Here is a 27,758-nt window from a genome sequence, read left to right on the forward strand (position 1 = left end):
TCTTTTTGCAAGCTACTGCCTCTCTGAGATGCCAGCAAAGTAGCTCCCTGTTCTGTGTAAAGCAAAATCAGCTGCTTTATTCCAGAGTTTAAACTGTTAGTTGGAACAGAGTAATTTCTTCCCATATTTATACATAATAAAAACCCTAAAACAATGCTTTGTGGTGGTCACAAAGAAGACCATAATGGGGGGAAGCAGGAGAAAAGGGTTCTGAATCCATACTTCTCCTGAAGAAATTATACGCATGATTTACTTATTGATTAGTGCTCCCGTTTTTGATAATTTTCTCTGGAGTAGGATCACTCTCAGTCTCTCTTCCTCCTTCCTATGGCTGACAATTAGCATGACTCAGTCTACAAAGCATCGGCAGTGTCAATGACTCAGCCACGTGACACGTGCTCTATCAGTCCATCTAGGCGTGATTTAAAAAAGAGGCAAATACAAGTTTTTGTGCTGTGGGAAGACAGCTCCTTCAGTTTGATAAAAATAAAACATTCCATCCAACCACCCACAGAAAGAAGTGACTTCATATAGCTGGCCACTTAGCTGCCGTCCTAGTAATTGTCAATATATTTTGTTTCTTTCCAGCGGGTCAAAAAAGCACTTTTCCCTTTGGTTCACATGCAATTTGAAAGAACTCATATTCTGAGTTTAAGGTATATTTTCCAAAAAGCAATTCATATAAAGCTTGTGGGTACTCGCCTCATTCAGTCTATAGCCTCTAAGTACAGAGTGCTGCTCCCAGTGGTAAAGCCACTGAGCAAACTCCAACTGGAGACCAGAGCACTTCTATCATTCTTCCTCCGCTGAACGAAGCAGTGTGCAGCGTATGTTCCGTACCAGGAGGGGCTGAGAAAGAAGCTCCAAAGACAGAGGAGACTTTATGTTGCTTATTAAGTTATACATTATGTATATGGGATACTTTATACGTGAAGAGAGTAAATCTATTTGCAGTCCACAGCTATCGTTCTCAGTATGCTGTGGAGTGAAGCCGTTTCCGGCAGTGCTGATCTCAACTGTGTGTCAAAAGTTTCCTTGATCACTCACTGAGTTCCAGTTACCAAAACTCTTTTTCCTCTGAACACGTAAGGGATGTGGCTTATGGTGGTATTTTTCATTCTTTGCTTTCTTTCCAGTAAATGAATCTAATTTAATGTTTTAAATAGAGGTTCTCAGCTATTTTATTTACAGAGTGAGTCCTAAGGAACATTCCCCAGACATGTCCCTTTTTTTTCCTGAGTGAGTGCAGAGGTTCTGCTGATACTTTTTAGGTGCGGACATCTTTGGAGGTGACTAAATTGTCAGCAGATACGAAACACCACTGGCAGTTTCAAAGTTTAGTAAAATAGCCAACACATTCACAACAGCAGTATCCCCCCTGACGGGAACCAAGAACAGCATAAACCAGACAGTCTTAAGAGTCTTCTGATAATCTAGTCTAACAAATACCACTTATGCGGCGTATTTCAACTTCAAAGTGGTCTAGTTCATGAATCCTTAAAATTCACTCTGGCAACAATTCAGAAGGCTGGAGCTCCGTAACACCAAGTTGATTAGAGTTATCTTCTTTATTTTTAATGGGACATACACTAACAGTGGGAGCTTACTGCAGAATCAGCATCCTGGGAACCATCTACAGGCCATGTGCTTGTACTAAAGAGAAGGGGAAACATGGAGCAAATTTGTATTGCTGTAATTGTTTGTTGTATTTCTTACAGCGGTGTCTTGGACAGTGGGAACTGCAGAGAATTTAGCAAGAGTCAGATGTTAGCCTAACCTGTGTTGTCAGGTTACCTGCATTTGGGTAATGCAGAGGGGCTACACAATACAAAGGTTAATTAGAAGTCAGACATCCACTGAAGCAGGCTCTGCCCAACTCCTTGGCTCCGAATGATTACTGAACAACAAACATGCCAAACTGGGATTCACACCCCACTGTACAAACCACTACACCAAAGTAAGAGATAGCCCCTGCAGCATTTAGAATCTACTCTACAGCTTTTAAATTGTGGTACATATTTTATTTACATCTTTCAGTATGTGGTTTTTCTCCTCTGTTTCAGGATGACTTGGTAAACCTTTTTCTGCATGATAATCTGATTTACAATTTTACTTCCAACATTCTTTGGTTTAGTATCTATTTGATGTTTTGTCAGAAGTTATCCAGACAAGATAGAAGTCCCAGTGTTTGAATCATTTTACCTGGAGTACCAGAAGCAATGGGATAATGTAAGACAGATGACAAACATGATGTGCACTTACAATAGGGGAAAAAATGCTATCTGCTACGGTGTCAGCAATTCCCATCTTGCTAGTATGTAGTTTTCTAGTGAAAGGGTTTGAAAAAACAAAGGACTCTGTCATCTGGCACCAATGTCCAGAGAAACAAGTTCATAGACCTGACTGGCTCCTCAGGGCACTAGCACTTCTGAAATATCAATTAAAAATATTAAAACAGTGAATTACATGATTTAATAATTTTAAATAATTTGATTCTAAATGTAAGAAATTCTGAGTAAATTAAAGCTTCATGTGGAATCTGCTCATGGGTTGAAGCTTTATTTGGAATCTGATCACAATTTATAGTTTGGATTATTTCCTCCCACGGGCTTTGGCAGGGGCTGTACTTGTGTAATAGCATATTAGACTATTTAGATCTTAAATGAATCATCAACTTCCTGTAGACACACTGTAACACAAGTGGTTTTTGTGCAGCGTAGCAATAAAGCAACGCTTTTAAGACGTCTGCTGTGTGCTGAACTGCATCCTCCTCACTGCTTTATAAAGATCTACAATCTCAGTAAAATTCTACTGCTATAAAATTACTTATCTGTTGTATCCTGTACAAGCAATTTGAAAAGCTATGTTTAGTCATGGAATAAAGTTAGCTGCAGCCAGAGTACTCAGATAAATGAGGCTGAAGTTACATCTTAGAACAGTGTCCAGCTCTCTCATGAGAGCTTCCTTTCTAGAAATACTCTGAAAAAGGGCTAGAGATGTGTAAGTAGATACAGCTGGAAAAGGGGAAAGAGGGTGACACACTATCTGCCTCAGCCAACGAGTCTGCCCAGGACCTTATGCAATGTATGCTGCCTGCACAGTTTCAGAGCGTTCTCTCTGGAGAACACTTACTGTAACACTTCTTGCTGGGCGGGGAGAGTTGAAAGGTTAAGAGATGTCCTATTGCCAAAATACTGCATGAGGAAATAGGTGCTTCGAGGTCAGATTCGGCTTGAATGCCAAGGAATCTGTGAACATTGGGACATGATGCTCTAGCTTTTCTGAGAGATTTCAAACCTTCTCACTGACAGGAAGAGACGTGAAGAAAATCTTGAGACAGCTAGAGGAGTTTTCTTTCTTCCCGGGAAAGAGCAATCCGGCTCATTTGAAACAGCGCACTGAAGCCGCCTTCTCGAAAGACAGGAACAGACCATCTGGAAAACCTGAGAACTGTAAACATCAAAGAAGGTTTCCCCTTTTCCTCAAAGCCCGCTGCTGCCCCAGAGCCGCCCGGGCAGCGCCAGAGCCGCCGCGGCGGGGCGCGAGCGAGGCCCCACCGCCCGCTCCCACCAGCGGGAAGCTCCCACGCCCGTTCACACACGTACCGGCGCTCCCAGGCCTCACGCCGTTACCGAGATAAAACAAGCCCGCAGCCGGCTTTTACCCTGCTTCCCGCGGGCACGATCGGCCTTTATTTCCAGCCGGGGCCGAGCAGGCCGGGCTGGGGCGCCGCCACCCCGCCGCGCTCAGGGGGCACCCCACACCGTATTTACCCTTATTGAGCGCACGCCGGATTACCGTATAGACCCGTACGGACGTTCCCAGAAAGGCGGCGTTACCGTATTTACCGTCACTAACCCACCGCCGCATTTCACGACGTGAGGCCCAACACGTGCTCCCGTATATGACGGCGCAGAAGCGCAAGGCCGTCATGCCCCTCAGAGAAGCGGCCCGCCGGAGAAGCGCATGCGCTGTGCGGCGACGGGGGCGGGAGCGCGACCCGGTGGGGTGAGGAGGAGCGGCCGCTCCCGCCTCCTTCCGGCGGCTCTCGGTGCCGGCGAAGGCCTGCCCTGGCCCTGATTCGCCGGCCGGCGGGCCCCGGGGTAGCGCGGAGCCATGGCGCAGCGGAGGGCGGCGGAGCGCGGGCCTTGCCAAGCGGCGGCGGAGAGCGCCAGGCACCAGCGGCAGCTTCTAGAAGGTGCCGGGGGTTGGGGCGGCGGGAGCGCGCGACCTCGTCCTGCCAACGGTCGGCCAGCCGCCCAACCGCCCGCGCCGGCCGGCTGGGCGGGAGAGCGGCAGCGCGGCCGCCTCAGAGGGGCCGGTTTGGGGGGGGGGCGGGCGGGCGGGCGGGCTCCCGTCGCGGGGCCTGGCAGCCGCTACCGGCGGCAGGGCCGGGGGCCGCAGTGGGGCAGCAGCCCGCCCCCCACGCACGCAAATGGAGAAACGCGCGTGTGTTATTCCACTGCTGGTACGACTGTCGTACAAAAAGTGGCAGAAAGTGCAGTTCGCTGTGTCTTCCTTTTTCGTCCTCGAAGTTGTTTCTTTTTTTACAATTATTATTTATTTTTACATTCGCTTTCTCTCTGGGGAAGATTATTAAAATCACCACCGGTGAGGTAGTCGTGCTTGTAACTGCTACATGGATGCCGCCTTCGGCCTTAGCAGAGCCGGTGCGCACCTGTGGGATCACGCTGACCTCAAAGGAAAAACGTTAAAGCGAGTAAAACTGCCAGCTCCTCCAGCCGGCTCCCTTTGGTCCCTGGGTTTCGTCATCCTTTCGCTGTGTTTCACAACAGCGAGGTGGCGGTGCTACCCGCTTGAATGTTGCGCGTTGGCACTGTAGTCATGCCACCGGCATCTGCGAATGAAAATACAGCCCTGGCATTTTTGGTTCTTCAGGTGACCAAGACGGACGCTCCCTGCAAAGTTGTACCAGCCTGGCAGTGTCTGAGGAGAGAGTGTTTAATATGTCCACGCATACACACCCTAGTGTGGATGCAGACAGTTCTTACTGTTTATTTTTCTGTTTAAAATTTAAAAAATACACACAAAGGTGTGTAGAGCTGTATTTGTGCTAATCAGTGTATTGCGTTTATATACTCATATTGGTAAAAAGCTGAAGTCTGGAAGAGGCCTAAGATGTAGTTGTATCACTTACTGTACTCCCATTACTTCCTTTATGCAAGGATTTACAGGCTAATAGAAACTTACATAGCCATATCCAAGACAGGTTTTTTTTTTTTTTTAATATGAGTGTGAAATATATGTAATTTCAAGTCTGAGAACTGTAATCTTTATACCCCAGGCTAGTGTGTGTTTACATGTTTTCTCCTGATGAGTATGTCTCACACAGTTGGTAGTGGCTGTGCCTGGTGTTCTTTCTTGGGTGGGGCGGGGGCGGTAAATCTATTAAGGGGCCTGTTTCAAAGCTGTATTGTACTGAAGGTTTAACTTCAAGTTAAATCCCTGGTTAATTAGACTGGCAGAAGATTTCTGGCAAAAAGGGAAAACTATGTATTGCTAACTTTGTTTTGCTCTATTTTTCTCTTTACAAATTTATTTATTAATTGAGGGTTAAGTTATTGTGGTTCATAGAAGTTGACTTTTATGGGATGTTTGCCAGTGTAAGAACTTCAGATTTGTTTGGAAGCTTTCAGGGAACATGAACAATGTGTTGTATGTATTATTGAAAGCATTGGCGGGAAGTTTATGTCCAGAGAGAGCTTGCCTTAACATTTCCTTAAAGTGTAAGTTTGAAATCTGTCGTGTAAGATGTGAGGGGTTGTGGTGGTGGTTGTTGGTTTTTTGTTTTTAACTTTGTTTTTATTTAACTTCAGGGAAAGCTCAGGCAGAAGGTGGATCAGCTCGGACATCACTTCTTATTTTAGTGTCTGTCTTCTTATCAGCTGCTTTCCTTATGTTCCTGGTATATAAAAATTTCCCACAACTTAGTGAGTAAGTATGTCAGGAAAGATTAATTTACTTGCTTTCCATTCAGGATCAAATTGTAGAGGAGCCTACATGGGGTTAAGTGATTTTTAAACTGACCTGAGTTAATTATAGATATAACCTTACGTTTTTTTTAAAAGGGAATTTGAGTGTATAACCTAAATGTCAGGGTACAAAGCTTAATATTGAAATACTAACAATTCTATTTACACAGATCCTACCAGTACTTGACCTAGGGTATGTGTTGGACAGTTGAGATACCGTGTTTTGAAAAGTTACCCCCCGTCACAGTAGCAACGATAACTCGCTATATTCTTAACCTTCTTTGTTTGAGAGCCAAAACGTGCTTGGTTAGGGCTAGGTTTATTTTATAATTCCTTGTGCACTGGTGTAACTGCAGTCTGTCATCAAAAGGGGACATCCTTCTTCCTTCATAGCGAAGCTTCAAGTTTTCTTCTCCTTTTTGTTGCATCTAGTACTTGTGTTGGGAAGGTAGGTAGTTTGACAAGATGGAAGCCTGCTTGTCTGACAATTTTCTTTTTTTCTTTTAGTAGTTAATTTTCTGTCTGATTAACTTGCTCAACAAGTTCAGTTTGCAACAGTCCAATCACTAAATCTGATACAGAGGAAGAGAGGACACTCAGCTGTGCTGCCCAGGGTTGCACCAGATTAAGGTGCGACATGAGATTTTGCTCTTAAAGCTTTGTTTGTTTGTGAGGTAAAGCTCTGCCGCTTTTGCTGCACTTCAAATGTTATGACCCTAGTGTTGAGGCAGTTACAGTTGTTTTTGGCTGAGATGTTGACTGCTGTTCAGTTGCCAAGGTTTGATTTGAGTAATTATTTCTTTTTGATAAGTACTTGGTAAGAAAAAAAACGCCAGAACTGTAGAAATGAAGCTGATTGTTGTAATGAATAAAAAATATGGTTTGCAAATATCTAAAATTGGGGATTTTCTAATATAAAACATGCTGTAAATTTCAGTGTTTATCTGAGAACATTATCACAACAATAATCATGTGGTTTATTTCCTGAGGTTGTAGTTTAGTGATGTAGTGTATCTGATTATCTATATATTCAGTAAGTAATTTTACTATACCGTTGGATTATATTTACCACCATTCCTGTGGTGTTTTTTTTTTTTTTTTTTTTTTTTCCCTTTCCAGAGAAGAAAGAGAATGTATAAGGGTTCCTAGAGATATGGATGATGCAAAGGCCTTGGGAAAAGTCCTGTCCAAATATAAGGACACATTTTATGTCCAAGTATTAGTGGCTTATTTTGCCACATATGTGTTGTATCCTTTTTCTGATATAAATGGCAGTTTTGATATATTTCTCAGAAATGGAAAATACAAACTTAGAAATTCTTGATCATGGGTGAAGAAGGCTAACGTACCTAGGTGTGTTTATAAATAGACACAGATATTCCAAAATCTTTGAACTTAAAAACATTTCTTACGTGTTTCAGTATGCTTTTTGGACTGTAAGGAAGGGGTTGAGTAGAAGGAAATTGGTGCATGTGTGTATAGTAGTAAATGCTGTTGGGGATTTGCATGCAGCTTCACTTTGACTGTGTCTGTTAGAGACAATATTACTAGCTTTGCTATTGGACTTGCTCTCATTTTAGAGTTATGCTAACTTTTAAAATTGCAAACTGAATTGCCAGTTAGAAATTACTGTTGGTTCTAAAGGAAAACTAAGACTACTGCTCTGCTCTTCCCTGAGACATTCAGAAGTGCCATATAAGGGTAACTTACAGAATATTTCACAGGATTTCTCAAGGAAAGTGTTTTTAGTCTTCTTTCACCTCTGCAGTGGCCACTTTCAAAATACAAATCTCTACTTCCTTTTAGAGTGTGCTAAATTTCTGAAGTACTTTCTGCCTAGGGAGACACAAAGGCTACCCGTGTTCTGTGTTAACTTGTTTTTCCTGAGTGCTGAATATATTAATTAATCATTAAACATACTCTTAACTGGAACACTTAACTAAAGGTTAATAACTTTTAAAAGCTGTATAAGAGGTCTGTTTCATAGTTTAATGCAGGAGGCTTTTGTAACTCAGAGAAAAATCAGTGCTGAATGTGCCATTACTAATTATCCTCTAGTTCATTCTTTCAAAGTGTAGTTCACATAATAGATTTATGAAGAAAATTCATATATAGTTTATATATTAACAGGAAGTAGAACAGAATTGGCTGTTTATTGAACTATGATAGTGGCTGATGTGACAACATTTACTGTCTCAGCAGTAGACTGTGATCAGTTGACAAGCATAGAATCATAGAATCGTTTAGGTTGGAAAAGACCTTTAAGATCATCCAGTCCAACCATTAACCTAACACTACCAAGTCCACCACTAAACCAGTTAAGGGTAGAGTACTAATTTCATGTTTCCTGGCTTGGTGGCTGGATTATTTTGTAATGAAAGTAAAAACTAGGAATCCTTAAGGTTGGAAAGGATCTCCAAGATCATCAGTCCAACCATCAACCCAACACCACCATGTCCACTAAACCATGTCCCAGAGTGCCACGTCTACCCATTTTTTGAACACCTCCAGAGATGGTGACTCCACCACCTCTCTGGGCAGCCTGTTCCAATGCTTGACTACCCTTTCCGTGAAGAAATTTTTCCTAATATCCAATCTAAACCTCCCCTGGTGCAGCTTGAGGCCATTTCCTCTCATCCTATCACTTGTTACTTGGGAGAAGACCCCAACACCCACCTCACTACAACCTCCTTTCAGGTAGTTGTAGAGAGCGATAAGATCTCCCCTCAGCCTCCTCTTCTCCAGGCTAAACAGTCCCAGTTCCCTCAGCCGCTCCTCATAAGACCTGTGCTCCAGACCCTTCACCAGCTTCCTCACAACTTTGTCTCATTCTTAGAAAAAGCTGTATTGGTTGGAATGGACTGAAAATAAAAGCTTATTTGGCTTTTTGATATTTCAGTCGGCTCAACTCAGCCAAAATAGTGTGCAAATGTTGTTTGCTTTATAAGATTTCTAGCCAAAGCAGGCAATACATTATAGGCTCAAGAATGCATAGCAAGCCTTAAGCTCAACAGCCTGTGTGCTTATGCTGCAGAAATTTAATTTTTGCCTCTTTGAAAAATTCTGACTGAAATTAGTGATGATGTATCCTAGTTATCTAGTTATTAGATCATGCGTATTTGTAAGGAAGTAGTAGTTGCCTTCATACATGTTGGTCTTCCATGAAACTCAGAGCAGTTACGGGCTCGGACAGGAGTTCTGTGAACTTTTCTGAGACCATGGCTGAAATCTGCATATCTCTAGTCCACAATGTAAAATCAGAAGTATGTGTTTCCTGTAATGTCACAATAAATACCTGGTGTCAATTGTAGCACAAAGAGAAAAATGTAGTACAGCTTTTACTTAGTGACTTATTATTGTGTGTGTAATGATGAATCTACATTTCTCTGTGATTGGGCTTCTTGTGCTACTCTGCAAATGTGTTTGGAAGTAAAGGTCTGTAGAGGCTATGACTATTTATATTTATGCTTTTTCAAATTGTAGTATGTATCCTGACTGCTTATAAAATTAAGAATTGGGTGGCTTTTAAAAATTTTTTTTCTTAACTAAGATGCATCCAGCTTGCAAACATTTGCTATCCCTGGGTCTATATTTCTCAGTATCCTGTCAGGGTTTCTTTATCCCTTTCCGCTGGCCTTATTTCTTGTATGTCTGGTAAGTATGGAAAACAGTTTGTGAGGGCATATATTTGTATCCATTCGGAATACAACCAAGCATCTAAACAGCTTCCTGTTTGAAATGAGTAGCCTGAATGAAATAGGGGTATGAATGAGTTCCCATTCACCTCTGTTGTGAGAATGGCGTTACCCACAACATTCACTGTAGCATTGGGTGATGATCCAAAAGACTAAACTGTTTCTCCAAGTTTTCTTAATAATGGAGGCAGCTGGCTGTGAATCAGCCAGTTTCCTTTACCTTAAATTTGTCCAGCATCTACCAGAACCTGATTGTAGTTTCAGAACACAATTACTACATTTTTATTATTGCACTGCAAAACACATCTGTTTTTAAATGGCTTAAATACTCAAGAAGCTTAATTTAAGATAGGAAATGTATGTTATTGACAAGCTTCAAAAAATGTCATTTACAAAAGATGCAGTCGTAATGAGCCTTGGTACTTACGAATGAGGTTATTGAGTAGGTATGGAGGACCAAGTTGATGAATTTTCAAGTTTGACTCTTCAATGCCATTGTGCCCCTTATTTGTAAAGCTTTCACTGTTCAAAATCTTAAAATAGAACTGCAGAAGCACTCAGTATTAACTGATAAGTAATCAGCATTGTCCACTTTGAATGTGCAGATTGATCTAAATGCCTTGGAAATAAAGGAACTGTCTCGGGTCAACAGCATTCTTGGGGAGCATGTACATACTGCTGAAGGAGGGCCCTTCAGCCTCAGTGGAGGGCTGCATAGAAGCAGGCTCTGTCCAGCCTGTGTAGTTAATAGGGGTATAAGGCTAAGATTAGAGTTTCTGCTCATTTGTTCTTTTTGTTTGTTTTTCCCCAGTGCTCAGGACTTGGAGCTTCATTCTGCTATATGCTTTCATATCTAGTGGGACGTCCTGTTGTATACAGATATTTAACAGAAAAAGCAGTAAAATGGTCAGAACAGGTAAAGTTTCCAGAGATGCTGAAATTTATGATATAAAAATGTATAGTGAAATAGCATGGAAAGCTAGGGGGTCTTGTGCTCATGTATCTAGTTACAAAGAAAGGATTCTGACTCCTTTCTGATGCTGTGTAGTTATTCTTTCTAGGTGTTTTTGAACAGTGGGGAGTATTCCTGACTTTATGGTATTTCCAGTGAGGAAGCTGTTTTTACCTAGGAGGAGTTTGCAACTGATAACCTCCCTGGTTTAGCTAATGTCAATAGGAAACCTTTCCAGTTTCAATTTCAAGTAATAGCTCTCTAAGCATCAGAACTAATGAAAGCTGGGTTTGTGTTTTTTATAGGGGAAGAAAATCCATAGGTGTATGTCTGATTGCAGAACCTTAATTTGAAGATGTTATTGTGGTTGGAGCATTTAGAAACTTTCTCTTACAGTATCTGGTAACATTAGTTTCAGCAACTGTTAATTGTCAGATGAAGTTAAAGATTTTGCAGTACAAATTCATAGTGCAATTAGTATTTGACCTCATGTCTCTTAGTTTGATACTCTGAAACATGATCAGACAGGTTTTTTTCTTTTTTCCCACCAAGTCTGAAGCAAAACCTCGCAGTGGTATTACTGAACAATAGCAGGGCTACTGACTTTAGTGTTGCAGTTAAAGCTAAAGTTGTGGGGAAGAAACAGGGTTGTGACTGGGGCAGGTTGCTACATGAGACTTCAGATGGAATTACTGTCAGACCATGTTTGATTTCAACTGTTTAGGGCCAGATGACCATGTTTCGGCTTAGGCTTAGTGAAGATCTGCCAGGATGGGCCAGAAGTGGTGGATGCTTTGCTACCCTTATAACTTGGTTTGAGGTTACAGTTCTTGTTTGAAGGGGCTGATGCACTAAAGCCAGGCTGGAAGGAGAAGAGGCTTTGATGTAGTAACAGTGTAAGGAGCTGGGCTACACTTGAATATAATTAAGACTGCAAATAAAGTTGGGGCTATCGTGGTAATGGGTAATGTTTATGCTAGGCATTCTAACGTATGGGTGGATAGGTTTTGCAACTGTCCTGGCAGTAGCCACCTGATGAACTTCAGAGCGATGACCTGGGTAAGTTTCCAAATACACCTGTCTCGAGTTTGATCATGAGTTGGAACAGAATGGGTTGAGGAGCAAACTTTGTTGCTAGTTCCTGCAAAAGCTTTAGGAATAGGATGATGAGCTGGCCCTGTTCATTGGGCTACAGTTAGACAGGCAGAGGTTGCTGTGCTAAAGTTAGGGTTAGGCCTGCTGCTGTGCTAAATTACTTTTTTGCTGTTTAAGTTGGCTGATTCAGGCATATCATCACCATGCTCTACCACGGTCTGGTATTTCCAGACTAACTTCAGTACCATTTAATGGGTGATTCACTGGTGACTCTTCCTTGAGTCACTTACTGTTTAACTGATTTTTATGCTTGCAACTTGTAAATTTCTACAAAAGATAGACAAAAAAACCCCTAGCAAACCTCCAGTAGTAAAATCATTGTGTATTTTCAAAGCAGGGATTTCTTTTTACTGAATGTTTTTTGGTTTTGTTTTGGCAGGTTGAACGACACAGAGAACACCTCATTAACTACATAATATTTTTGAGAATAACACCTTTTCTTCCCAATTGGTTTATCAATATAACATCTCCTGTAATTAATGTGCCATTGAAGGTATTTTTCATTGGCACTTTTCTAGGTAAGGATGCTGGCTAGTGAACTGCAGTTTGGGGGTAGCCAGATAAGGGGTATTAGTTGTGTCTCTCTGTGCCTTGTTCGGCAGAGATCACCACCTACTGGCCAGCTGAAAGATTACACAACAACCCTGGTTTTGTACTTTTCAATGGGTGGAGCTTATAGCATCAAAAGATTTTAGTAATCAGGACTATTCTGATGTACTGGATGAGAGGTGATGAGCCCAGCCTAATTACTTGCTGAAGGAAACATATGTTACATGAACACTTTATTAGTAACTTTTTGTTCCACTCCATGGCAATAATACATCTGTGAAGTTATTTAAGCTCCTATTCTGAGCTCGGCATACTTGTGTGAGGATGTATGTGACTTTCATCTGAAGGATTGTTTCTCCCCTTCCCACTCCATTTTGTTCATCAAAATATATCCTCCTAGGAGTGAATTCATAATTTAACTAATGTAGTGCTAAACAATTTAGTTTTGTAATTGGCATATTTTTGCAAATACTTTTTAATCTGATTAGGAAACAATCCATGTTTTTCCTTTATGAACTTAAAAAAAAAAATTCAGTTTGTAGAGAAACAACTTGAAACTGCAGAGTCTAAAGAGCAGAGATTTTCTTCTTAGTCTTCTGTGTTTGAGTTGGTATTAGAAAAAATAAAAACTGCATAAACCCAGTTCTTCTGATAAGGGTTTTTGTCTTTGAATTTTGTATTTACACCCCTCTTGTACTTTTTTTAAAAGGCAACAAAGTCTGAATTTTTTTGGTGTTAAAAGATGAATGACTAATTTATGATTTCTTCCTTTTTTTTTTTTCCCCCACCCTAACATGCTGTTTTTCTTCCTTTGCTCTCCTACCCTTCTAATTCCCTGCTCCAGGTGTGGCACCACCATCTTTTGTAGCCATTAAGGCAGGAACAACGCTGTACCAACTTACAACAGCAGGGGAAGCTGTTTCCTGGAACTCTGTCTTTGTTCTCATGATTCTTGCCATCCTCTCCATCCTACCAGCTGTCTTCCAGAAGAAACTGAAACAGAAGTTTGAATAAGGATCAAACTGGACCAGAATTTCCCATACTTCATCTCAGGATCAGCACTTCTGATATTTGTATATTTGCTTTTCTATTGGATCTTAAGCAATTAAAGGGGAGGCCTGTAATTGTAAGAATGTCTTGAAATGAACACATGGCCTAAAATAGAAGGAACTATGTTCGGAAATGTACTGCATATAGTTTTGTAACCAAGCCATCAGTCTTTTACTTTGGGAGGGTGTGTGTGTGGGGGGCCTCAGGGTGAGGGAAGTGAAAATGCAGATGTAACATCTTGCTCTGATTATCTGCAGAGCAAAAATTGTAATGTAGACATAAACTACAGATAATGCTTTCTAAAACTTGCAGGAAAAAACCTTCATTATTTGGTCCAATTTTGTAACATTCTCTGTAGGCTTGCATGTGATCTGGTCTGAGTACATTTCTCATCAACAATATCTTTTTTTCCCTTTTTGAGTTCCAAAATAATAGCATAATAACGGTGCTCACTCAGAAACAAAGGGTTTTTGCAGTACTTTAACTACAATGATATTCTCATCCTGATTGTTTACTTCTATTTATTAGTGCTGTGTGGATTTAAATACTTGAACCTACATCTACTTTACTAACTGGATTAACAAAGGCAAAGTGTCACCTCATTCCCTCTTGTCCTCTGTGAAGTTTTATTCTGGAAGAGGATATAGGAAGGGAGAGAGCAGGCTAGAATTTTTATCATGGCTGGCTGATGATTTTGAAGTTCTAATTTTAATTTTTTAATGTTGATTATTTTGCCAGTATTTCACTTGCATAGATTTGTCCTGCCAATTTAAGAAAATGATCGTATGAATATATAAAACAGTTCTGAAGTGATTTAAAAATGTATAACTTGAAGCAGTGTAATGTTATCATTTCTCAAGCAATATGTAAAGAGTATAAAATCTTCCATTGCAGCTGGATTAGCTAAAATGTCAGGTACACAAATTGGTGCAGTTCTTACTAAAGAGCTGGTTCCAAATAATGTTCAAAGCATTACACAGCAGAAGGCTCATGTGTTGATGTATATAAAATTGAAAGGATGATTCCATTGTCTGGTAGGTCAGTAGCTGGCAATGGGCAACCAGCTATGATTCACCTTTAAGTAAAAGTATATATATTCACGCAGTAAGTTACATGATACCTCCCCTTGTATGCTTATAGCTGCTGTTGTTTGTTGTATTGTCAGTGGAATTCCATAAAATGAGGCCCTGATCAGCAAGGAACTGGGGTGTGCATTTAGGTTTTATCCTACTGAAAGCAGTGCTGCTTATATGTTTTAGGTTGGTGCCCCTGAAGTATCTTGCTGAAGTGGGAGTTGACACACTAGCGTATGCTCCAATTCAAAGGTTTATTTGTCTGTATCCTCATGTTAACTCATCATGTGCTAGATCATTTGAGATGTAAGAGAACAGTTCCATAGATGTGATAATGTGAAAGGTACTGGTACCTTTAAAGAGTTTTGTTCTTGTTGTAATATAATGTTAATTGGCTCCTTCATTTCATCACAGTATTACATGTAAATACATAGTAAATATTATTGATACACTACTTGTCGTTTATTTAAATCTGGGTCTGGGCTGCACAGCAAATGGTATTTTTTTACATAGGTATATAAAGGAATTCATATCACTTCTGTTTGCAAGTTTACTGTACGATCATTTAGCTTCAGCAGTAGTTTTGTTGTTTAGAATTTACTCTAAAAGTGTACTTTATTGGCATTTAAAAATGAACAGTGATTATTTTTATTGCTGCAGTTCTAATCTCGGAGGTGATCTACCCGGGGGACTTACTCCATAGTTAACTTGAGTGTGAATTTAGCTGTTGTGAGCAAGTGTCCCCTGGACTATTGAGTGGGAAGTCGCTGTAGATTTACAGCCTACTTTTCTGCATAGTTAATTTTTCATACAGACAAACTCAGAATAAATTACTTACTACTTATGGTCCAGTGTCTTTTCTCAAAATTTGTCTCTATTTCTGGTCAATAAAAGATGCTGTTGTAAAATCCCTTCTATTTCTGTATAAAGCCAATGTTTGGGTGGAACCTTGACACTGAAGAAGGAACTGAACTGTGTTTCATTTTAGTGTGAATCATGCTATCACTTGACGCATTCACTGTGTTATATTTCACTGTGTAGATGGGATCAGGCTATGTTACTGAAAAACCCGTTGTGTTTTAGTCATAGTTCCCATCACAGTGGCTAAAAGCCTTAAGACCTTAAAAAGGTTGAAAATAAGGTTCTTTCCCTTTGCAAAACCTTAGCATTTTTTAACCTGTCCCTTCTGTGTTTATCTTCAGCTGCCAATGGCCTCAGGCAGTTTCTTACCCTACGAGGACTACTTCTGAGGGTTGTGAAGAGTAAGGAAGGCCTTGTGAAAAAGGCAAAAAAGCACTGTGCTGTGGGATACTGTACTAGCCTACTCTTTCCTTTAGGGAATCCAGCAAGCGATCCAAGAGATAGCCATAAGGTTTTGACAGGAATACAGTGTCTACCATGAAACAAACCGGGAAATCAGGAAGATGTAGCTTTGGTTTTCGATTGCAAGGAATTTTGAGCTGTGAGGTGACTGGTTTATCTCTTGGAATTTTTTGTGATGCCTGCATGACATCGTTACTAAATGTCTCTTGCCATTTGATAATAAAGCTGTTATATAAAACATTGTATTTTTGAGTACAATGAAGCATGCTGAACTTCCCACTAAGCTTAATTTTGATTAACCTGTTTAAAAGGGATGAGTTCTTCTTAAATGCTATTTTTAATGACTGATTAAAAATGAAACTGAGCTAATTACATCTGTAGATGAGATTCATTCTGTTTCTGCCTTTATTTCAGAACACCTTGATAAACTTGATTTCCTTTTCCATCTAAAAAATTTCTTACGTACAACAGTAACTTTGAAAAGTTTTTATATTTTGCACTGGAAGGCAATTGGGTCTAACTCGTTTTAGCTCCTGAAATAGAACCATTTGCATAATTTGCTCTTCTTTTTTTTTTGCATGAATTCCTGAAGGAAGGCTCATGTGCTAAAGTTACTATAGTTTCATTCACCTTCCCTTAATGTTCTGTTATGTCCAGTTTATGGAATACTTTTTTTTTTGCCTTGTATAGGAAACTGATGCTGAAAGCTTGCTGAAAGGTTAAGGCAAAAGAAGTGAAAGTTAAAAAATGACAAGTCTTTCTTTAAAACGTTAGTGAACTGTACTATTATGCAAAGTCAAAGCATGGTTTTTGCTGTCAGGTAACTTGGAAGATTTTTGTGTGGTGTTCCTGAGAATATTCATCATATCATTCTATACAGCATTCTGTGATAACCTAGTTTTATGATAGCAACTAAAACGCAGTGTGGATTGCTTTGCTTTGCATTAAAACTGAAGTCTGCTGCCTGCCTCATACCATGCAGTTTACTCTGGATTAAGCTGAACAACCAGCAGAACCCACTCGACCAGGTAGCTGATCAAGGACTGAAACACCCAGCAGCTACTGCAGGTGCATTTTTCCAAATGTAAGGACTAACTGAAATAAATGCCTTTGAGAGCTGTTGCTACAGGAATGAAATTCGTTATCTGTAGTGTTTTGCACTAGAAGTATATTAAAAAGGAACAAAAGAGGAAATGCCTTTCTCTTAGTCACATTTTTTTTCTTTTGTTCCTCTAAGTAATAACAGTGGAGTAATGTCTCTGTGAATTGTGGGAGCTAAAGCACTAAGAACCATACCTTCTAGTCAAATTCCTCCATTCAAAATTGTTTGGCACAGTGAACAAATCCTGTCCCAGGAGTGCTGCGTGAGTGCCTGTCCACTCCTTAGCACCCACTACAGAGCCAGTGTCAGGAAGGGGAAGTCTAACTACCCCTCAAATAGATCATGAACAATTTTTCATAATATGGGACAATCTCTTTTGCAAGATAACAAAACGGGCATTTTTCTCTTTTCCCCAGGAGGCTGAAAAGAATACAGGTCAAATTATAGAAAGCTTTCCTTCTGTTATAAATAGTGTGAGGTTTGTGAACCATGTATTTTAGTGTGACAGTGTTAATAAGGAAATGAAAGAAGTTTTGACAGGAGAGGAGGATCCAGAGTGAGCTTTTTCAGACTGCCCTCAAAGAGAAGTTAGTTATTCTGATTATTTTTATGACCAATTAATGTCTTGCAACAACACACATTTCTATGTAACACTGAGCTCGTTGCTTTATAGCTCCAGGTCACCCAAACTGAAACAAGTTAAATGGCAATTAATATGAATGAAAGTATAATATGTTTACTAGCATACCTTAAGTCCTCTTCCTCTTAAAAATATTCCACCTAGGGTAATAATTCATGTTTCATTGCTTTGTAGTACACAAGGAAGGATCTGGGTCTGGATTATGAGAGCTAAGATCAATGACTGGTATAGAACTGTGTGAGAGGCCTCATAAAAGCTCCTTTCCGTAAATAATCTTCAAAACACAAGATTCTGCTTCTGCAAGTGTGTAGGACTTCAGTGGTATCTTCATATTCTTAAAAGGTTAGTAGACACAAGGTTTGTAGGCTCTGAAGAGGAGAATGTGCCATAGTGGCAAATAGCTTCTAAAATTCTGCATCAAAATTAAGATCTAATGTTATGGTCAAGTCCTGATTTTTCTTTCACAACCTAGCCCTTGAGCAGTTGTATCCAATAATCTGGAATTTGCAATGTCTACTGTACTTGGAAGAGTTACATGCCGTGAAAAAGTATTTTGAGCAGATCACTAAATCATTCTTATATTTGACTCTTTGTTGTGTGTTAAAATGATTTCTCACAGGGAATATCCCCAGGGCGGGGGTTGGGAGGGCAGAGCCCAGCTGGCCCCAGTGAGGGAGCAGGGCAGGCTGGGGGCAGCCTCAGCCAGGAGGCCAGGTCATCAAGCAAGTCTGTAGTGATGAGACAGCTCTGAGGTGAAGGTGAAGCCAGAAATGCAAATCAGCAAGACAAGGTCAGGAGTGGGTAAGCAGGGTCTGACACAGCGCAGCAGCCTGACTTGAATGGACCCATGGCTGGCAGGGTTGAGACCCAAGCTGAGGCTGGTCAGGGCCCTCTTATAGGCAGTTTCTATCTTCATATGCTGACTTTGATGGGACTTAACCTGAATTATATCCTCTAATATTCTCTGATTCTCCTCCAGTCTTAAGGGAGATCCTAAATGCTCTGAGTACTAAAAAATATATTAAGCAGATACAGTAAATCAGGCATTTTGATACCCATGCCCCCTTTGTGGATCAAGCTCAGTGTCTCAACTAGAACACTAGGCCAGGCAGCTGCAAGTCTTCAAACCAGACTTTTCAGACTTAACCAATGTGTGACCTTGACTGTGTCAATATTGTGCAATTTCCTGAAAGCCTCTTGATCCTATATTTGCCTTGGTCTTGACATCAATGATGAAAATCAGGGTATTATAGTCTGTCTTTTTCATGGTTGATTCTGCAGTCAAAGGGAACCTCATAATGAGACAAAGTTCAAGCTTGTTCTGCTGTGGGGTGCTCTTGCAAGGGTTCCTGGGCTGCCTTTGCAGCCGCTGGGTTGAGCCTCGGGCCTCCCGCAAGTGGGAAATGTGCAGACTGCTTCAAACTGTGGAAGTTGTCAAGAGCCTCCCTGGCTGTCAGTGCCTTGGCCTTTGCCTCCACCTTGGAGGACTTGGCCTCCTTAGGCTGGGGCACCATCCTCAACAAGGGGAAGCGAAAGGGCGTGGAAACAAATTAAACCAGATTCTCACATGCTTGCCCTCTGCCCTTGTCTCGGGTATTGACAAACTCTCGGATGTCACCGACAAGTGGCCTGGTGCTGCTGCCCGTGTGAGGCTCTGGGAGCCCTTGTAGTAGATACACCCGCACAGCGGGTCTGTGACCTGCACGCAAGGTGCACCACCAGTGGCCTCCTGGAGCTGGGGAGAAGAGGGACAATGCTGCGTGGGAGATTAAGGAACACTCAGCACCGTGATGTGACAGTTCTCCTCCGATCTGTGCCCTGATGGGGAGGACATGTGTGTTAGGTGATCTGGTGTGCAGGCTATATTCCAGAAGTCTGTTGTATGGATGTTGCTTACATCAAACGCATTGTCATTAAGCAGTTGCAGCCACTTTCAAGTCTTCAGTTTTGCAGACTGAAGAGGATTGCTTTAATGTTAAGTGTCACTGATTTTTTTTTTTTTTTTTTTTAAAAAGAATCCAGGGTAAATATCTTAATTGAAGTAGTTAGAAGACACCATATCCAATCAGCACCCTGATGACTGTAGTGATCTGTTTATACTTTGAGCTCTGTTACCTTTCTGAGCTTACCTCACCTTGGGACCAGCTACACAGAAAAGGGGCACATACCCCATTTCAGACTTCTTCAATTCTCTGAGCAGGGTTGAATGAAACAGTAACTTGCTGTTTGGGTTTCTTACTGCTTATTTAATAAACTCTTCCAGTAATCATGACTGTGATTGTGGCAAAATAAGCCTGAATTAACTAGTATGAAGAATAATCAAGATATGTTCACATTAAGTTCTGTCTTCACTCTTTTTAAAAGACTTCATTCCCTTTAAGGCTTGAGCTTGAAAATCCCAGTCTTTTGCCATTGAAAACAGCAGCTGAATCAACAGTGGAAGTCTTGCCAAAGACAATGAATCTTTTAAATCACTTCCTATTTACTGATACAGCTTTATGATTCTCTGGCTAAACAGTCAGAGTTTCCACGGATTTCACAATTCCAGAGTTTCTCAACAGCATAAAGAATACTTTCAAGAATTCATAATGTAATTTAGAGTGTCGTTGCCTTACTCAAGGACATCTAAGCAATTTGCAAAGTTTACTGAAAAAAATGCCATATTTTGGGTGTCTTCTGTGATTGGAACACTGCTCAAAAAGACTGACAGATTAAAGCTACTGGCCTTTGAATTAGATGTCACAGATGGTGCTTGTGGTAACTAGGCAAGAGTATTTCAGAAATTAAATAACGGGGGTGAAGATACAATGGCAGAGACATTGACAAAATGGGAGGAGAAAGCTCTAGCTGTTTGGGTGCATCTACTGGATGCCTGGATTTGAGAGGCTGGCTGGGAAGGCAGAGAATTTATCTGACAAAGTATGAATGAGCTTTTCACAGCAAAAATTGTGGTGACTTATCTATCTTGATTAATTAAACTTTTGTTGATTCTGGTTCATGCAGTTCCTCCCTTCTTGTTCCTTTCTTGTAGCAATTCAAAGCAAATATGAATTTCTTAGTCTGAGACTCTCCTTTTAAAGAAATATTTCTTGTCCCTTACCCTGTTGCATTGCAAGGCATGTGTGCATTTAAATATTGCTGCTCAACAGTATTTCTGGTAATCCTCTGCTTACTTACTGGCCCATCTAACTTCATTTGCTAAATCTTCTAAAGACATGGTTATTGCTGGAACAGTTATAGTGCAAGTAAGAACAATTTTTTATTTCCCTATTTTACTCTTTATTTGACCAAAAAACCCCTGCCAATACCTGTGCTGTTTCCCTAGACTTTCTGGCAAGTCTTTCTGAGACCCTCAGGCTATGACTTTTGTTTGTAAGGGTTAAACTACAGTTCAGGCTTACTCAAAAGAAATTTACCACATGCTGAATACATTGTGCTTTGCCACATCGAAAGCAGACCAAGAAGCAAAATATGCAGAAAATGGCTAGAGAACATAGCAGAAGAGCAACCAGATTTAGCTAGTTCTGTTTGCTGTTGCTGTCTTCCACAAACTACCAGGCAGGCTCAACATAATCTAAACGTATGTGCTTACTGTAGAGTTGAGACTTCCACTCTAGTGTTGCTCCTAATTATCCTGCTATCTTTATTGAAATCTCTCCCTCAGGTTCACTAGTGGTTTAAAATTGAACAGTCAGAACTGTCAATCAAATCTAAGCAATACTTTCATTCATTGATATCCCATTCTGTGGCCTATACAGTCTTAATCAAGTGAATACTAATAGCACCAGTGCTTCTTGCAGTTTTTTCCTATTTCCCAGAAGGAAGGAAAAGCTCTCCGCAATTCACCGGGCAAAATGGCATAAGAGCTCAGTTATTGTACTGCAAAAGGCTGTAGACCATTGACAGTGAAGCCTTACACGTGCTGCTGTCTCTAGTGCCCACAAAGAACTCAGTATGTCTTTGTAATGTAAACTCAAATATGGGAAGTTTCACGTGCTTGATAGCATGTTAAGTTAGATTGGCATCTGATTAATTCAGCATTATGGATGCAACCTTACCTACGCAGGTAGTCCTAGGTAACAATCCTAAAAGACTGAAAAGTTTTAATTTCTCCTCTTATAAGCCCTATAAGGTAGGGAAGAATTCTGATGTGAAAGCTACAAATAAGAGAACTGAGTGAGGAGACAAGAGGAAGGGGAACTGCTTACAGACCTAATTTTATTCTAGCGCGGCTCTCCCAGGTCCCTCTACGGTCAGTGGGAAGAAGCGCTCTCAAGTTGAGCATGGGTATGTGTTACTAGTCCCGAAGTGATTTGGTTTGAGTCATTCTTGTTCTTCCCCAGGGATTTTCCTTTCCATGCTGGGCCAGAGCAGGGGTGGATTTCACTCAGCTGTAGAAGCCCAACTGTCTGTGATGTTAATTCAAATGGGGGGGGGAGCAAACCCTAAACCCAAAAGCACTTCCCCTGTGCCCACCCTCTCTCCCCCATGACGTGGACCAGTTTCAGGGAATGGCTGCTTCACAAAGCTGCAGAGTCACAACACCCATTGGAGCAGCAGTCTTCAGGGAGTGGGGATGAGCAGCTGTAGGTGACAGGGGAAGGATTAAGTCCAGATGTGCTTTCAAAGCACCGCCAACGCTAAACCGTGCTTCGAGCAAGCAGCCCCTGGCAGAGCCTCCTTGTCCCCTCTGACTGCAGAGTAGGGCAGAGCCTCTCCCTGGCTGAGGAGAGCCTGTGAGGGGAACCCCTCAGCCACCGACCCCCGGAGCTTAGGCCGGTGCTGTAAGCACGGACCCCTCGCCGGGAGGCCCGGAGCCGAGCTGCTGCTGTCGTGCGGCGGTCTGGCCGCATCCCCTGATGGCTGGCCGCCCGCCTCACCGTCCCCTCAGAGCGCCAACGGCTGCCGCGCGCGAGGCCGCCCCCTCCTCCCCACCAACTGCCTCTGCGCGCGCACGGCCCCCCCGCCGGCCCAGCAGCATCACGTCATCCCCCGAGCCCAGGGCGCAGGCGCAGCACTGCGGTTCCCCTGCCCGGGCCGCCCCCCCGCAGGAACAGCTGGGGGCTGTACCCACAATGCCGTGCGGCGCTGCCCGCTCCGCTCCATCATGGAGGCGGCCGCCGCAGCTGGCGCAGCTGGCGCAGCCCCGCCGCCCGCCGCCGCCCGGCCCCGCACCCCCTGAGCCCCGCGCACCCCTCGGGCTCCAGCATGAGTGGCGGCAGCGGGGGCGGCTCCTCGGCACCCGGCCGCTTCGCCGACTACTTCGTGATCTGCGGGCTGGACACCGAGACCGGGCTGGAGCCGGACGAGCTCTCCGGTGAGTGGCCGCAGGGTCGGGGGCGGCGGCCGTTAACGGTCGGCTCTGTGGCGGCGGCGGCGGCGGCGGCGGGACGGCAGCCCCGGAGGCGGGGTCTGGCCTCGCCGCCTCCCCGCTCCGCGGACCCCGGGCGCCGTCGCGGGCGGCCCCGGGGCACTGCGGGGAGAGCCGGAGGGAGCCGTCGGCGCCCCCCGCCCCGGGCAGCGGCCCTGGTGCCCCGCGGCGCCGGCCCCTCGGGCTCTGTGTAGCTGCCCTGGGTGCTTGAAATGCAGAAATGCCTGGCTGGGCACGAACGTGTGTTTGTAGAAGTGTACGTAACTTCTTTAAAAACCTCAACAAAGTATCTCTTTTAAACGGCCTTTTCAAAGTGAAGGTTGTGTGGTGGCGGAGATGGTGTTTTAGATCATCTCTGTCTTAAGGGCGATATACTGCACTCTTTTTGGAGCCTGGTTGCATTTACCAACTTTTGGTCAGTCTCCTGGACGTTTGAAACATGCAGGTAATCTTCATGAATCAGATTTTGGAGAGAAAGCAAAGACTTTTTTGCTTGTTCTGTATTAAGTTTTGTTGTAGCATAGGATTAAGAATTCTCTTCCAGTAGTATCTGAAAAGAAATCTGATTAGGAAGTAATACTCTGTTAGATGAGAATGTTCACACCAAATACACAGCTAAGCCATATCAGTCTCTCTCGCAGCACTGTGTCAAACCTGTGCTTTTAAGGTTACAAATCTGCTGTTTTAGCAGCACCTTGTTTCAGCTTTAGTTTCACTGTACTGGCTTCAGTTAAATTAGATTGCTGCTTAGCATCTTTAACTGTTCAGAAAAATATAGGAGTGTGGTGGTAAAAACCTGACCTAACATCATTACTTTGGGTATTTGAGCTCAGAACTTGACCAATGATGTGTTGTTTGTTTGGTTTTTTTTTAGTTAGCTTGCTTTTATAAGAAGTTGTGAGTTTTGGTTTTTTTTTAACATCATTGTATTTAAAAAAAAAATCCGCCACTAAATAAACACTTGTTTCTTGTAGAGTGAAATTTGTGTTATTAAACTGACTTCTTACATTGAACTCTCCTAAACTTTGGCTATGATGGAAACTTTCTGGTTTTTTTCTTTCCTTTTAATCACTGCAAACAAAATTTCTCATCTGTCCCTCATGCTGAGCAGTACCTTACCCTAGAAGAATTCATGTTTGTCCAATGTTAAAATAACTGTAGACTACAATTTGAGATTTGAAGAGTGAGTACAGCACAGTAACAGTCTGCTCTATAAGGACACTTTAAATTACAGCATCAATTTAATTTAAGAAATCCAAGAGAACAAAATGCAATACAATTTCATTGAGGGATATGTGAGGTTCCACAGATTTTCCTTGATTAAATCACAAGTGAACAAAGTTTCTAGGTAGAAAACGGTTGTGATGTTAATTTTTGTTATTCATTTACTATATATCTATTTGTGTAACATAGTGCAAGGCACACTTAGTAATACTCCCTGATCTTGATAGGAACATGAATAACTCTCCTCACATAATTAAATTTAAAACCAGCAGTGTATTACTTTGAGCTAGCTATCTAATAGTAAACTGGAAGACATCAGTGTCTTTTTTTAAGTATTCTGTCTGAGTGCGCAGGTCTGAAAGCTGGAGCGTGATGTTCTTTTTGTATTTGCTTTCCTGTCGAGGACTGTATCTATGGTATGTAAAACTGTGGTGTGCAATATATCTTGGACTCTGCTATTCCACCATGGTACTGAAATGGTGTTGCTTGTGACAAGGTGTGGGTTTTGTGGGGAGGCAATAGGTTTTAGTATTTATGGGGGAGACTGATTTTTGCGTGATTTGAGGAAAGGGTTTAAAAAAGAGGCGGGGAAACAAGGGGGAGGAGGATAAAGTTATGATAACATCACAGCATATGAGCTAGCTGGAATTCCAGTGCATTTTCTTGAGTTTGTTGTGTTATTAATAATGCATGATCGTGTGACTGATAATGCTTTCAAATTGTGTCTTAGGTTATAGCCTCCTCCAGTGTCCACAGACATAAATGGAAGGCGCCTCTGATTTCAGGGGGTTTTGGATAAAGCTTTGAAACACATTGTACTTCCTGGAAGGCTTTCTTGTTTGAATGAAAGGGTTATTGTGCACTGTGTTTTCCCCTCCTTCTTATTTCTGTGCTGAAAAATAGATTCTGAATCCTTGTACTGTTGAAACAATTTGTCTCATAAGTGTCCATTGTTGGAAGAGAGGTGCTGGCACTTCAGCTGGCGGGTGCAGGGGTGGGGAGTGGGATGCTTCCCCAGCACGGTGAAGCTGGGCAAAGCGGGTCTCTCCAGGGCTTTCCTGCATCAGGGCTGCCGGAGCTCAGCCTGGCATGATGTCATCGCTGCCCCACCGCCGCAGGGAACTGGCGGTCGCTGCCAGCGCCCTGGGGATGCTGCCGGCAGACTTTGTTCTCACCAAGCTAATGAAATTGTGTATTTCAGGTGTTCAACCTTAATATTGATGATATAGTGTTTTCTGCAGACTTATAAATGAAGCATAAGATCATGAATTGATGCTCAGTCTAGTTACTTTGCTTGAAGAGGTGCCTCTGATAGTGTTTTTCCTTTGTATGTTGGAAGCTTACGAAATAGCACAGCTGTAACACTTTTTCCTGAAAGAGTTGGCTGAGTGTGTGTGTGTATGCATATGTTTGTTTTCTTTTAATATAGTGAGAAATACTGTACTTAAGTCTTTGTAGTGAGCATGGGTTAAAGATAGCATGTTCTCTATTGGTAGGGCTTTTTTATCCCCAAATTCAAGTGATCTGATTATCTGGGCATCCTTTCTTATTTTGATAATTGTGTTTGCACTGGCTGACCTGTTAAAGCAGATGGAAAAAATCTACTAGGTGGTAGTAAAACAAAACAAAAAACCCAACAAAAACCCAACACTGGATGAAGCTTAGGCTTCGTCCAGTGTCAGTTGCTGAGCTGGACAAGAGAGGAGCCGAGGTGCATTTCCACATTTCCAGGGGGTGTCGATGTGCCAGAAGTGATGACAGAAATCTCTTAAGTACGCTGCAAAGGTCTGTTACAGATACATTTCCTTCATAGAGGAAATCACAATGGTTGATGTTGGAAGGGACCTCTGGAGGCTGTGGGGTCCAACCACCTTGCTGAAGCAGGGCTACCTAGGGCTAGCTGACCAGGACAGTGTCCAGATGATTTGTTAATATCTCCAAGGATGGAGACTCCATCCACTCTCTGGGTAACCTGTGCCAGAGGTCAGTCACCCTCACAGTGAAAAAGTGTTTGCTGATGTTCAGGTGGAACCTCTTGTGTTTCAGTTTGTGCCCATCACCTCTGGTCCTGTTACGGGGCACCACTGAAGAGAGTCTGGTTCTGTCCTCTTTGCACCCTCTCTTCAGGTACTTCTGTGCGATAAGATTCTCCGCTGAGCCTTCTCTTCTGCAGGCTGAACAGTCCCAGCTCTCCCAGCTTTTCCTCATATGAGCAATGCTCCAGTCCTTTCATCGTCTTTGTGGTCCTTTGCTGGACTCTCTCTGCTATGTCCATGTCTGTCTTGTACTAAGGAATGCAGAACGGGGCACAGCGCTCCAGGTGTGGCCTCACCAGTGCTGAGTAGAGGGGAAGGATCGTCTCCCTTGACCTGCTGGCAATCCTTTGAGTAATGCAGCCCAAGACACCATTCACCTTCTTTGCAGCAGGGGCACATTGCTGGCTCATGGTTATCTTGGTGTCTACCAGGAAGCAGTGAAATACATCAGCTACCAAAAGTCTTCTGTGTGTAATATAATTTACCGTAATGCTGCAACATTATGATAGGATTTCTTAATTTAGGTTGTATGACTGTGCCCTAGAAAGGTAATGAGAATGAAGTCATGCCTTGTCTCATCTTTCAACTGGAGTCCCTTATCTATTGAGTTAGTTAGATGTGATCTGAATGATGGTGGAAATACTTGCACTATGTGGAACTGTTGGAGTTTTTGTTGTATGTTCTTTTTCACTAACAATTTTGTTTTCTTTTCCTCCTCTGTGGCATGTTAGTTTTTAGCAATCACTTGTCAATAGATTTTGTTTATCATGGAGTGGCAAAACAAAGGATCAACTTGCCATTGCATTACATTTATGTGTAATTGTAGTCTGGGAGTTGCTATTACAAAATATGGAACTCGGACCCAAATATCTGGACACTGTATTCTAATCTAAGATTTTTTGTTGCACATGCCTTAGTAGTCTTGAATGTCATAAAGACAATAATAGGTATTTCAGAAATAACAGTGTTACAAAGGAGAAATAGTGTTTAAAAACAAAAAAGAAAATGCTTATAATCTGTGAAAAAAGACTAATGATTTAATAATAGGATTGTTTTTTAAAAAATCATACTCTGGAAGACTAAGGCCAGTGACTAGTCCATCGCCTGTATTTCTTTCTGCCTTTCTTTCCAGTCTGAGCTGGTCTTTTAAGGTTTGGTCCAAAAATTAATTTATTCACTAGATGGGCTTGTGTTCCTTTTGCCAAAGTCCTTACCATGGTGCTTTGAGTTGTCCATCTGATCATGAGCTTCATCCTTAAAGGAGGATGAAAATGAGTGTTAGGTGAAGCCCATGTGTCCAGGAAATATCTTTCCTGTAGACACCCTTCATGTGCCTTTTCGGAATCCATATTAGATCTCCCTTCACTCTAGCGTATGATGAAGTGATACCATTTTAATTATTCTTTGTCTCTCATACCTGTTTTTGTATTTTGTTTTGAATGGTGTTGAAGCAAGATCTGTGTAGATTATGTAGCATAACAGGACTGATTATGAGTGAGGCATCTATAGGCTGGCACAGTAGCTACTTTATTAGTGCTGGTGTGTGAAATTCTAAAGAAAGATGATACCTGTTGTATAGTATTCACCTAGCTCCA

At 42.0% G+C, this 27,758-nt stretch overlaps 2 protein-coding genes across 5 annotated transcripts in view; both read left to right on the top strand.

The window, feature by feature from the left end:
* Positions 1-4,116: 4,116 nt before the first annotated feature.
* TMEM41B (transmembrane protein 41B) lies at positions 4,117-15,572 on the top strand. The gene is made up of 7 exons (XM_075712749.1): positions 4,117-4,198; positions 5,838-5,955; positions 7,113-7,241; positions 9,554-9,647; positions 10,500-10,604; positions 12,175-12,313; positions 13,189-15,572. The coding sequence occupies exons 1-7, from the start codon at positions 4,117-4,119 to the stop codon at positions 13,356-13,358; spliced, it is 837 nt and encodes a 278-aa protein (XP_075568864.1). The 3' UTR covers positions 13,359-15,572.
* Positions 15,573-22,740: 7,168 nt separating this feature from the next.
* DENND5A (DENN domain containing 5A) overlaps positions 22,741-27,758 on the top strand; it is a 69,042-nt gene continuing 64,024 nt past the window's right edge. For all 4 annotated transcript variants that reach the window (XM_075711794.1, XM_075711795.1, XM_075711796.1 and 1 more), the window contains exon 1: positions 22,741-22,849. In XM_075711794.1, coding sequence (XP_075567909.1) covers positions 22,741-22,849 — 109 coding nt within the window. The remainder of the gene's footprint in view (positions 22,850-27,758) is intronic.

This window comes from Pelecanus crispus, chromosome 6, assembly GCF_030463565.1.
Source record: "Pelecanus crispus isolate bPelCri1 chromosome 6, bPelCri1.pri, whole genome shotgun sequence".
Taxonomy (NCBI): Eukaryota; Metazoa; Chordata; class Aves; order Pelecaniformes; family Pelecanidae; genus Pelecanus; species Pelecanus crispus.

What these genes read in the sequence shown, in the direction of transcription:
- TMEM41B (XM_075712749.1), top strand. Translation starts at nt 4,117, where the DNA reads ATGGCGCAGCGGAGGGCGGCGGAGCGCGGGCCTTGCCAAGCGGCGGCG. An exon ending in AATTTCCCACAACTTAGTGA is followed by an intron (nt 5,956 to 7,112) that starts GTAAGTATGTCA and finishes TTCCCTTTCCAG; the next exon opens with AGAAGAAAGAGAATGTATAA. An exon ending in TATTTTGCCACATATGTGTT is followed by an intron (nt 7,242 to 9,553) that starts GTATCCTTTTTC and finishes AGATGCATCCAG; the next exon opens with CTTGCAAACATTTGCTATCC.